Genomic DNA, 11931 nt, shown 5'->3' on the forward strand with positions numbered 1-11931 from the left:
GTGTGTGTGAAGTTGTTGGCCCCACAAACACTGCTAATGTATAGGGTGCAGGGTCTGACACAGTCAGCATTTTTGCCATCTCTTCTTCACATATGCTAAATTTTATTAATACATGTAGTAGCTGTTTTCCAGTCTTATGTGCCAGAACACATAAAGTAATCATGCGTTCATGCAGTGCTTTTCCTCTCATATGCTGTCTGTAGCAGCTGTATTATGTATTTAACCTCTTCATATTTCATAGTGTAGTTTTATCGTTGTAAAATTATCCGCTCTGCTGCCATTACACTTATCTATAGTTGTGACAGAGCAGATACTACCAACACCGCCTCTTTCATGTGAAAACATCCAAGTGGAACCCTGGGTTAACAAAGTGAGAGCTATGTTTGTGTGACCACGTGTCTTCACTGCAGATATCAGGCTAAGTAAACTTAGATTACAGAAAGATGTTGCTCACAGTACAGGACCCTGTACAATTGTTATAAAGGGGGAAACTGTCCATGGAAACCAAAATAGTTTGTTTGTGCCAGGCTTTAAACATGCTAATCTTTTCTGGGCATTTTGACGTGAGAGTCTACGGAGACTGACTCGCTTTTGGGATCATCCTCAAGGGGCCATTTTTTGTTTTGTTTGACACCTGATCGTGCGCTCCAAAGAAGGGAATAATTTATTAGCATTTCCTTTCAGCAATTGTATTTTTCATAGGAACAAAATCAGTTTTTTGCTTTGTTTGTTTTTCGGTAGGTAACTCTATTTTTTCTGTTTTTATTCTCTTTTCTGGTAAATCTTAGCCTTCCTGACAGTGTGTGAGAAGAAAAATGTGTGGGGCATTGTTCATTTGTTAACAGTGGATAAAAACACCTTTCAGTGAGCTATCACTTTAAGAGGACATTACAGACAAATCCCCAGTCCCCTGTGTCTTGCTCAGACATCTCCAGTGTGTGAGAGTCAGAGACAGTGGGTGAGAGCTGAGAATAAAAGCAAGTTTCATTGAGACGGAGCCAAGAGTCCAGTCATTGGCATGCTACTCTGGTTACCCGGTAGGCCTGCTGCTGGTTGACACAATTCAGGATCTTATAAGAGATGCATCAATAAAGGTTTTCGGCCGCAGATTATCATTGGAAATGCCGGCATCTATAAAGATGTCACTTTGACTTTGAAGCAGCAGTGAGAAGAAAAAGAACAGCAGCCTTTTTCATATTTTGAAACGGCAGTTTTATCTTCAGTTTCTGAATCAGATTTGGCAGATTTTCTTGTATCTCTCTGAACTTGGCTGTATCCAGGACACTACTGTGGCTTGCTGACTGTCAAAGGAATAAAGGCTTTGTGGGGAAACAAAAGAAATACTTGAATCTTCCACAGTCCTCGACATTCCTGAACAGGGCATAATTCTTGTCCTCACAAAAGCAACACTGACTTCACAGGTATAAAAAGCACAGCTTCACCTACAGGATGCTGGATCTCAACTCTTCAGATGACAGCAAGAAGAACTCTCTGAAGGACCCTGTGTGCTTGAACGTCGGTGGAGAAATCTATACAACAACCTTAGACACTTTAACTCGCTGCCGTGACTCGATGCTAGGCACCATGTTCACCGGACAAGTTCCTATGCTTAGGGACAGCTGCGGCAACATTTTCATAGACCGTGACGGTAAAGTGTTTCGCTACATTCTGAATTACCTGCGCTCTGGCTCTTTGGATCTGCCAGATGGCTTCACTGAACTCGCACTGCTCAGGAGAGAGGCAGATTTCTTCCAGATACCCCGTCTGCTGGAGGAGATTCGTCACTATGAGGTATCGGTGCCTCTGGGCCTTAGAGGTGGGCCGCTAGGAGCCATCATGATAGTAAAAGTCGACTCCAAGGTACGTGTGATGAGGTTAGCTAGACTGTTCATCTGCTCATAATAGGTTTATTTATTTTATTAGGTTAGTCGATCATGTTTACTCTTGACCACTAACTACAAGCCAAACAGTTTGTTTTTAAGTGCAGAAAAATAGAAACAGGACAAAATGGTTTGCAAATTATTTAAAGTCCATAACCTTTGTTTTTCAAAAGTAGTACAAAGATAATAAATATAAAAAATGAGACATTATATTATTTTCTCAATTTGACCTCAGCAAACATGTGTGGACAGTGTCTGCACATTTAATAATGGCTCAAACATCAGTAAAATGCCTTCTTGAAGTTTGCACATCGAAAGAAAAAGTCCTACAAGTGCATATGCAGTAAGGCTAGCCAAAAAAAAAACCTTGTTACTGCACCTCTTTAGTGAATCCTGACTCAGTCAGAAGTATTTCTGCTTTTTAGGAAATGGTAAAGCAGGCACTGTCCCAAATTATTTGTTAAAATGACCATTTATTTCCTATAGCCTCCAAATTTGTAATTTTTTCCATAAATGCTAAATGACACAAAAGGCAGTTTCTGGTTGATTGCACTCTATATACAGTACTGTGCAAGTCTTGGGCAACAATTTCTTTATATTTTGGTCGGAAAATATATTACAGCACCACTGGCTGAAATGCAGCCTCAAACTGTGTTAGAACCTCCTGTTTTATTCACTGTTCACTCTTGCCTTCCCTTAAACGTTGTAACAGTTTGAACCAAGAATGTCAGATTTGGCTTGACTTGTTGCCATTGATTTTTTTGAATACAGTTCTTGTGTAATCTGCGCCTTCCTCTCTTGTCCTTTAAGAACCACACCTTGCCAAGCTATGCCAAGTTTCTAGTGAAAAGCTTTGTGGAATTGCCTTATGGGTAAAAAAACAAAAACAAAAATTTTTTTTTTATGCCTTTCGAACTCTGTTATTATCACCATTTATCTGATATTCAACGAAAGAAACTGGTCAGATAGTTTCATGTTGTGTGCGTTTGTTTTGTTTTGTTTTCAACAGGCTGCTCCATTTTTCTAAGTGGCTTAAACACAAAATACATTCCTCTTAAAAAAAACAAACAAACACACCAAAAACAAACAAACTTTGAAAGACCTTCAGAAAGATCTGTTTCTGAAGACTTCTTTAAAAAATGAGTCATTGGAAGCAAAATATAAAGAAATGAGGATTGACCGAAGACTTTTGCACAGTAAAGAAAGAAAGAAGGTGCATTTCCCAAACCCCCGAATACCCTCACATATTTACTCCATATAATGATGGACAGTCATAGCATTGGTGAAGTGCATTAAATTAGTTGCAATAACTATTGTGGTAGCAATAGTTATTGCAACTGTACTTTTTTTTTTTTTTTTTTTTTTTTTTTACAATTTATGAGAAAATGATGTTGCCTAACATCTTAATTGCATTTTGATTGTTAATTTAGCTCATACAGATATGATGGAGGTGACCCATTTCTTGTAAAGCTCTGGTATCAAATAGTGTTTTAGTGAAGAAGTTAACCTAATAAACAAAACTAGCCAACACCGAAGTTTCAATCATCCAGTTATAGGATAGTGGGTATGATTAGTACTTTCCAAATGTTTATGCCATTAATCAGTGATGATATTGACAGACGTTTCAATGTGACAATTGTAGTCAAAGTGAAATCTGTAAACGTTTAAAATTAAAAACAATCTCCTCCGCATTTTTAATTTGTAGCTCTGTTCTAAAAGAACGTACGTACCTGGCCCCGCCTACTATCCTCGGAAACGTAAAATGATTGGCTAGACTCTAAAGTGTATCACAGCTCAGGAAAAAAAAGCACCGAAATGTGCACTGCTTTTCGGTCTGGTTACTACCGTTTATGTCAGAACCGGACACCGGTACCGATCCCTAATGATGACAGGTGTTATTTATGGTTTTGGACAACTGTTATGTTTTAATCAATTTCATAAGTTAGTCAAGAACAGGTGTATAAAATCATACCACATTCAAATTGCATAGTAATTTGGTAAATTATGGCTTAACAAAAAATTAATTAATTATTTAATATGAATGAAATATGAGCAGAGAGTACAGTCATGTTGAGGGATTGGCTGTGTTTGGTTCTGTTCTGCTTCTAGTTAGACTCTATCTGTTCCTCATTCAGGTGTGCAAAGGTTTTTTTAATCAAATAACTTTTCCCAATAAACCATCACAGCTAGTGTTTTGTGTATATACAAGACATACACAGAGGTTGTGTTTGTGCACCTGTTTGCATGTGTAGCCATGGAACAACCGGTTCTTTGTTTGTGTATACTCTGGGGGATATGTAGTCAGTATGTTCTTCCCTCTTATTTCAGGTCCGTGTTCTCCATTTTAACTTGCGCCATGGGCCTGAAAACTATGAACTCCGCACATGCTCTGTACGAGCGTTCACAGTCGACCTCTTTTGTACCTGGAGGGCATTTCTAGGTTTGCTTTGTGAGCGCTTCTCCTACAGGACACCCCAGGGTCTCAACAGCCCTCACCTATGTCGTCCGAGGCAGAACAGACTGAAACTGGAATGGGTGCCAAAGCCTGATGAACTCCCACAGGAACAGTATGACAAGCAGCAATACAGGGGCCTAACTTTGTCTAGCCCTGAGGTCACGTGGTCGGATGACATGATGAACATGCACTACAGTCCCTGTGAAATCACAGACATGCAAGGCTTTTTGGAGGAGCTGTTGAAGATATCACTTGCTGAGGGGTTCAAGGTTGATCTAGTCTCTCCTGACCCTGCAGATATTCTTAACTGCACTTCACTTCGTCTTGTGAAGTCGTGAGCACTGGATGAAAGTGACTAGGAAAACCAGAACATACCAAGATAATAAACTATAGGATAAGATGAGATAGCCTTTACTAGTCCTGGAGTTAAATTTGAAGCAATGAATTCTCTATGACATGGAGTTAGATTTACTGACACATTATGACTAGGAGGTCATTATCTGTGGTTCTTTTGCTATCATAGAGTTTACTAAAAATAATGCAAAATGTGCTTTATTAATAAAATGGTAAATAAAATGTACTTTTTTGTGGAAATTCTGATATTGAGGATACAACTTCAAATTTTAGTTTGGGCTCTGTTTAAAAATGGCAACTGTTTTTAAAAGTAGTGCAGTGTGAGTAGTACTAGAGCACACACCAAGGAATGATAATATTCATAGCCTGTTAGTCACTCGGCTAAATGTGTGACATATATTGTGACTCACTTTACAACAGTGTTGGGAAGGTTACTTTTAAAATGTATTCCACTACAGATTACAGAATACATGCCCCCAAATCTAGTTTGTAACGTATTCCGTTAAGTTACTCAATGAGAGTAACGTATTCTGAATGCTTTTAATATATTGTCATGCTTTTTACAACTACATGAATGTACTATTGCTGTGTGATTTATTATTATTACTGAAGGCTACTCGCCACCGAGTTAACATTGTTAGCTGGCATTATCTCAGGTTAGTTCATCGACTGATTTCAGAACTGCACGATTATTTGCAGCTAGCAGGTTGTTAATGCTATTCATCAATTGTAACAGTCACACAGCGATAGTACATCAAAGATACTGAAGTGGCACATAACCCAGATAGCTACCACAATTAACACAAGGTAGTTGCAGTAGGCTAACGTTAGTTTTTTAAAAAGAACTTCCTTCCAGATGTTTTTTTTTAGGTTGGGGGTGGAGTCTTTTGAGTGCAACTTGGTTGCTGCCAAACAGAGTTTGCATTGAATTGTCAGATTTCACCCATCCGTTTCCTCTTTAAATATGAAGTGGTGTCAGAATTTCCAAGTAAGAAATGCATTCCTGTTCATGCACTGCTGGCTCTGTTGTGCTGGCTTCGGATCCATTGTGTAACTGATGCCACCAGCATTAATAGGACTCTAATTTCGTGTTTTGTTTGGGTTTCCGGCAATGTGTGGAACTACCAAAATCAGAGAGGGGACAGCATAACATATGAAACAGGAAAAGACCACCTTGTAATCCATTAATTTCAACAAAGTAATTGTATTATAATAATCACCTTGTTACGCCTCCTCGAGGGCAGGAGGGGGTAATACAACAACTCCAGAAACTCTGTACAAGTGTAATAACAAAAGCAAGTTTAATGGCAGCTTTCTCACATAAACAATAACCCAAATTCATACAACAAATGTGGGGGAGAAAGGGACAGTTAGGTTGTGCCCAAAAAGACAAAACCAAAACTTAGCTGAGCTCTTACCCTAGAAAAACAAAAAAGGTCTGTAAAGACTTTTATGGGTTCCACACTTAATCCAAGATAAACCTCAAAATGTTGCAGAGCCAACAGAACGGCAAGAGTTTCTTGTTCGATTGTAGAAGACCTTCTCTGAGGATGTGTGAACTTCTTTGAGAAGTAGCACACAGGGTGATGAAGTCCTACCTACCTACCTACCCCAACCACGCTAGCATCAACCTCCAACTTGAATGGTTGGCTAAAACCTTTTTGGTTAAAGGAATCTGCCAATAACCTTTCAACATATCCAGTTTAGTCATAAATGTGGCAGGTCCAATGTCATCAATGCAATTATCGACGAGAGACGAGGAATACATGTCAGGAACTGTCACAGCATTCACTTTGCGGAAGTCCGTACAGAACCGTGGACTCCCATCAGCTTTAATGACCAACAAACATGGGGAATTCCAGGGGCTACAACTGGGTATTGCAAGTCCATTTCTAACAAGATACTCCCTTTTTCACAACTTCTCTTTTGATGGGATTGACTCTGTATGCACGCTGTTTAATGGGTGCAGGACTGGTAAGAAAAATGTCATGGGATATCAAACTCGTCTGGGTAGGAACATCCCCAAACATACACCGGAAGGACACAATCAGGTTCTGAATGTCTTCAACCTGATTAAGTGACAGGTGAGACAAATAGTGGGACAAGTCAGACAGAATCTCACTATTACTTAGTCTCGTCCCCTGTGACACATCTTTGCGCAGGACCGCATCTTCCTCACTGCTTTCATTGGCTATATCTGAAGCTACGCATGCTATAGGGGAGCTAGACTTAACCTTGTGCGGAGTGAGGGGATCATCTTCATTCTCTCTATTCTCTCTAGAAAGATAATGTTTCATCATGTTAATGTGGCATACTCTAGTCTTGCGACGACGATCAGGAGTTTGAACAACATAATTGGTCTCACTGAGTTTCCTTTCCACAGCGTACGGTCCAGAAAACCTTGTTTTCAGAGAAGAGCCCAGAATGGGGAGCAGAACTAGAACCTGATCACCAGGTTTAAACTGACAAGCAACTGCTCTCCGATCATAGTGTTTTTTCATCCTTAGCTGCCTAGCAGTTAAGGTGTCCCTGGCAATAGCGCAAGCTGATTTAAGGCGCTTTCTAATTTTAGCCACGTACTCAGGGATGCTCTTTAGTGTTTTAGTTGGAACAACTAGCTGTTCTTTAAGGATGTGCAATGGTCCTCTAACTTCATGTCCAAATTCAAGCTCTGCAGGACTAAAGCCTAGGGACTCTTGCACTGCTTCACGAAAAGCGAACAATAAGAATGGTATACCCTCATCCCAGTTCTTTCCTGTCTCCAGACAGTATTTGCAGAGCATGGACTTTAATATCTGGTGAAGTGCTCCCTGACTTTCAGGATGGTAGGAGCTTGATGTAATGTGCTCTACTCCTAATTCTTTTAATGCCTGAGCAAAGGTTTTAGACTTAAAGTTGGTTCCCTGATCAGTCTGGACTACCTTTGGAAGACCAAACACTGAGAAGAACCCTACCAGAACTTTACTGATGACAGGAGCGGTGATCCTTCACAGGGGGCACTGATTCGGGAAACCTAGTAGAAGCACACATCATTGATAGAATGTATTGGTTCCCTGACTTTGATTTTTGTAAAGGTCCTACAACACCTACAACACCACAACACTTGACTGACAGGATGACTCAACAGACAAAGGCAAAATACCCTCTCGAACGATAGACTGCGAACCACCCGTGTCTCTCAGTATTGTTACAGGCTGGTCGTCAACAGTATCACCTGTTAAAGAAACACAACCCTGTGTGATAAAAGGTTTGAAACAAGGATCTATTTCACGTTGAGATGTTTGGGTTCTGGGAGGCGACACATTTTGAATCAAACCCATGCCCTTGGGTTGCGGCGGTGTAGTCTTTTTTTTTTTTTAGTGCAAGGCAATCAGCAATGGCATGACCTTTTTTATGGCAATAGAAGCATTCAGGTACCTCACGGGAAAGTAATGGTTGCTTAGCTCTGGCTTCAGGCTGACCAAGATCAGGCTTTGGTGAGCGTGTGATCAAAACCTTATCTGAACGAGGGGATGATGCAAACACATTTTTATGGGTTAAAATGAACTCATCAGCAGATTCTTAAAATCTTCCAATAGGATTAACTGACGAAGAGCTTCAAAGTCTTTCTTCACTTCACTTGCTGTGCACCACTTGTCAAAAAGAACTGCCTTCTCACGTGCAAACTCTACATATGTTTGACCATTAGACTTCTTGTGATTCCTGAACTTTTGTTGGTAGGCCTCAGGTACAAGTTCATAAGCACGAAAGATGGACTCTTCAGTACATTGTATTTCATGCTATTTTTGATAGAGAGAGATGACACAAGCTCCAGTGCTTTGCCCACTAGCTTGCATTGCAGTAGCACAGCCCACATTTCTTTTGGCCATTCCAGTGCTGTTGCAATCCTTTCAAAGCATTAAAGTTGAGCCTCATAGCTTCCACCTCTAGCTGTTTTAACTTTACCTCCTTCTCAGCTTCAATTTCAAGCTGACGTATCTGAAGTTTGAGGTCGAACTCAGCCTTACGTGCTTGCTCCCTTTATGACATACAGTGGGGCAAAAAAGTATTTAGTCAGACAGAATGTTAAAAAAAAATCCATGAATCCACATGGTAGGATTTGTAAAGAATTTATTCGTAAATCAGGGTGGAAAATAAGTATTTGGTCAATAACAAAAATACAACTCAATACTTTGTAACATAACCTTTGTTGGCAATAACAGAGGTCAAACGTTTACTATAGGTCTTTACCAGGTTTGCACACACAGTAGCTGGTATTTTGGCCCATTCCTCCATGCAGATCTTCTCGAGAGCAGTGATGTTTTGGGGCTGTCGCCGAGCAACACGGACTTTCAACTCCCGCCACAGATTTTCTATGGGGTTGAGGTCTGGAGACTGGCTAGGCCACTCCAGGACTTTCAAATGCTTCTTACGGAGCCACTCCTTTGTTGCCCGGGCGGTGTGTTTTGGATCATTGTCATGTTGGAAGACCCAGCCTCGTTTCATCTTCAAAGTTCTCACTGATGGAAGGAGGTTTTGGCTCAAAATCTCACGATACATGGCCCCATTCATTCTGTCCTTAACACGGATCAGTCGTCCTGTCCCCTTGGCAGAAAAACAGCCCCATAGCATGATGTTTCCACCCCCATGCTTCACAGTAGGTATGGTGTTCTTGGGATGCAACTCAGTATTCTTCTTCCTCCAAACACGACGAGTTGAGTTTATACCAAAAAGTTCTACTTTGGTTTCATCTGACCACATGACATTCTCCCAATCCTCTGCTGTATCATCCATGTGCTCTCTGGCAAACTTCAGACGGGCCTGGACATGCACTGGCTTCAGCAGCGGAACACGTCTGGCACTGCGGGATTTGATTCCCTGCCGTTGTAGTGTGTTACTGATGGTGACCTTTGTTACTTTGGTCCCAGCTCTCTGCAGGTCATTCACCAGGTCCCCCCGTGTGGTTCTGGGATCTTTGCTCACCGTTCTCATGATCATTTTGACCCCACGGGATGAGATCTTTGCGTGGAGCCCCAGATCGAGGGAGATTATCAGTGGTCTTGTATGTCTTCCATTTTCTGATGATTGCTCCCACAGTTGATTTTTTCACACCAAGCTGCTTGCCTATTGTAGATTCACTCTTCCCAGTCTGGTGCAGGTCTACAATACTTTTCCTGGTGTCCTTCGAAAGCTCTTTGGTCTTGGCCATGGCGGAGTTTGGAGTCTGACTGTTTGAGGCTGTGGACAGGTGTCTTTTATACAGATGATGAGTTCAAACAGGTGCCATTCATACAGGTAACGAGTGGGGGACAGAAAAGCTTCTTACAGAAGACGTTACAGGTCTGTGAGAGCCAGAGATTTTCCTTGTTTGAGGTGACCAAATACTTATTTTCCACCCTGAATTTACGAATAAATTCTTTACAAATCCTACCATGTGGAATTCATGGATTTTTTTTTCACATTCTGTCTCTCACAGTTGAAGTGTACCTCTGGTGCAAATTACTGACCTCTGTCATCATTTTAAGTGGGGGAACTTGCACAATCGGTGGCTGACTAAATACTTTTTTGCCCCACTGTAAGTCAAACTTCTAAGAACTCGGCGCACAAATGAAATCTTGTAAGTCAAAATCCATAATTAAATACAAGGCAGTAACATTGTACCAAACGCCAGAGTTGTCTACAGCTCTGGAAAATAGATCCCGGACGAGCCCCCACTTGTGTTATGCCTCCTCGAGGGCAGGAGGGGGTAACACAACAACTCCAGAAATAACAAAAACAAACTTTAAACAGTAACTGTAATGGAATACAGTTACTTATATTATGTATTTTAAATACGGAACGCCGGTACAGATTATCAGTTACTCCCCAACACTGCTTTACAAGTATTCATGGTTTATCTCCACAGCCTAAATGCAGCCACTGGCAGCCATGGAACACATGTTTAAATAATAATTGAACATTTCATAAGAGTACTCTTTCATTTTTTGCCAAAAAAGATTTTGAGATTGATGTGTCTGTCCTATGGATGTTTCATTAGAAATGTTATTTCTTTGGGGATCAGGACTGTCCAGCATTCGGTTAGCCATCTCTCATCGACTAGCAGCTGGTTCATTTGTGTTGACAGACATTCATGGACTGTGCAGTGAGCTTCTTTAGCCAATAGGCGTGAACCATTTCGAGGCCTGGTGCTGTCCAGCTCTTTATACTGGAGACACTTTTTTGGGTGTCTGCCACTGTGATGGTTACTGGACCCTGTTCAGGGAGTTGCTGTGGTGTGCTCTTAGATCCACTAGCCACTGAGCATTGCTGTTATGGGTTGGGTTCTCCCATCTATTCTTCCAGTATTGCTCTGTCTCCAGCCTTTGTGGTGCTGTTCTTATATTGTTTCCCTGCCACTGAGAGTACACCTTGGACGGTTCTGTATAGTTTATTCTCCTGCCTTCGAACTCTCTGGTGTACCTCTTCAAGTGGCTGGCCAAGGCTGTGAGTCTACCTTCTATTGTACTTCTTGCACCTTTCTGCAGCTCCGATAGTTGGCTAACCTCCCTTCATGCTACCTTGATCTTGGCCTTCTCCATGGAGGGTACTGCTCTTTGCTGTTGTTCATCTTGTAGCCAAGCATCTCACTAATCACTGCTGCTTTAGTGTAGATCAGCTGGTAATGGTCACGGTAGGTATTGTCTGTAGTGCTACATTCACATCAGCTGGTAGATCCTCTCTCGTAGTATCTTGGTAACCGGCTGTGGTCAGTACCTCTCGCAGTCAATGATCCTTCTTCCATTGGTACCCAATCTTGGGTGGGGGTTATAATTTTTCCCCTTACCTGTCGTTCTGGCTCCCCCTTGCCATAACATTTGTGTTGTACCTCGTCAATCTTTAGCCGTGAGAGCAGTTCCTTTTTCCAAACAGTTGGAACACTGAGCTTCTAGTTGTTTTGCTGTCAATCTGGATGGTTTGGTTTAATATGTGGGGGTCTAGCCTAGGAACCCTTACTGGATAAAGACCCCCCAGGTGGGAATCAAACTTGCGACTCCTGTTCCAAAGGCGTGTAGGCCTACAAAGGCATGTAGTCCTACCACTATGCTATCTAGCTGCATATATTATATATGTTTTAGATTTTATCTCTTCCAAACATTTACAGGCCAATATCAAAATTAACATTTGTATCAAAGATCTTAATTCAATTCAATTCAATTTTATTTATATAGCGCCAAATCACAACAAAAGTCGCCTCAAGGCGCTTCATAGATACAGAGAAAAACC

At 41.2% G+C, this 11931-nt stretch overlaps 2 protein-coding genes across 3 annotated transcripts in view; both read left to right on the forward strand.

The window, feature by feature from the left end:
- galk1 (galactokinase 1) overlaps positions 1-11931 on the forward strand; it is a 22100-nt gene that overhangs the window by 4443 nt on the left and 5726 nt on the right. Inside the window, exon 8 of one of the 2 annotated variants that reach the window (XM_042212648.1) lies at positions 789-897. The exons of the other annotated variant lie outside the window; for it this stretch is intronic. Within the exon in view, the coding sequence (XP_042068582.1) occupies positions 789-797 (9 nt within the window). The 3' untranslated portion in view covers positions 798-897. Of the gene's footprint in view, positions 1-788; positions 898-11931 lie in introns of those variants that run through there. 2 annotated transcript variants of the gene reach the window in all.
- LOC102298081 (BTB/POZ domain-containing protein KCTD21) lies at positions 1442-5182 on the forward strand. The gene is made up of 2 exons (XM_005944835.3): positions 1442-1860; positions 4209-5182. The coding sequence occupies exons 1-2, from the start codon at positions 1450-1452 to the stop codon at positions 4671-4673; spliced, it is 876 nt and encodes a 291-aa protein (XP_005944897.1). The 5' UTR covers positions 1442-1449; the 3' UTR covers positions 4674-5182.

The sequence above is a fragment of the Haplochromis burtoni genome, unplaced genomic scaffold, assembly GCF_018398535.1.
Source record: "Haplochromis burtoni strain Fernald_Lab_line unplaced genomic scaffold, NCSU_Asbu1 Contig_384, whole genome shotgun sequence".
NCBI classification, from domain to species: Eukaryota; Metazoa; Chordata; class Actinopteri; order Cichliformes; family Cichlidae; genus Haplochromis; species Haplochromis burtoni.

What these genes read in the sequence shown, in the direction of transcription:
- LOC102298081 (XM_005944835.3), top strand. Translation starts at nt 1,450, where the DNA reads ATGCTGGATCTCAACTCTTCAGATGACAGCAAGAAGAACTCTCTGAAG. An exon ending in TAGTAAAAGTCGACTCCAAG is followed by an intron (nt 1,861 to 4,208) that starts GTACGTGTGATG and finishes CTCTTATTTCAG; the next exon opens with GTCCGTGTTCTCCATTTTAA.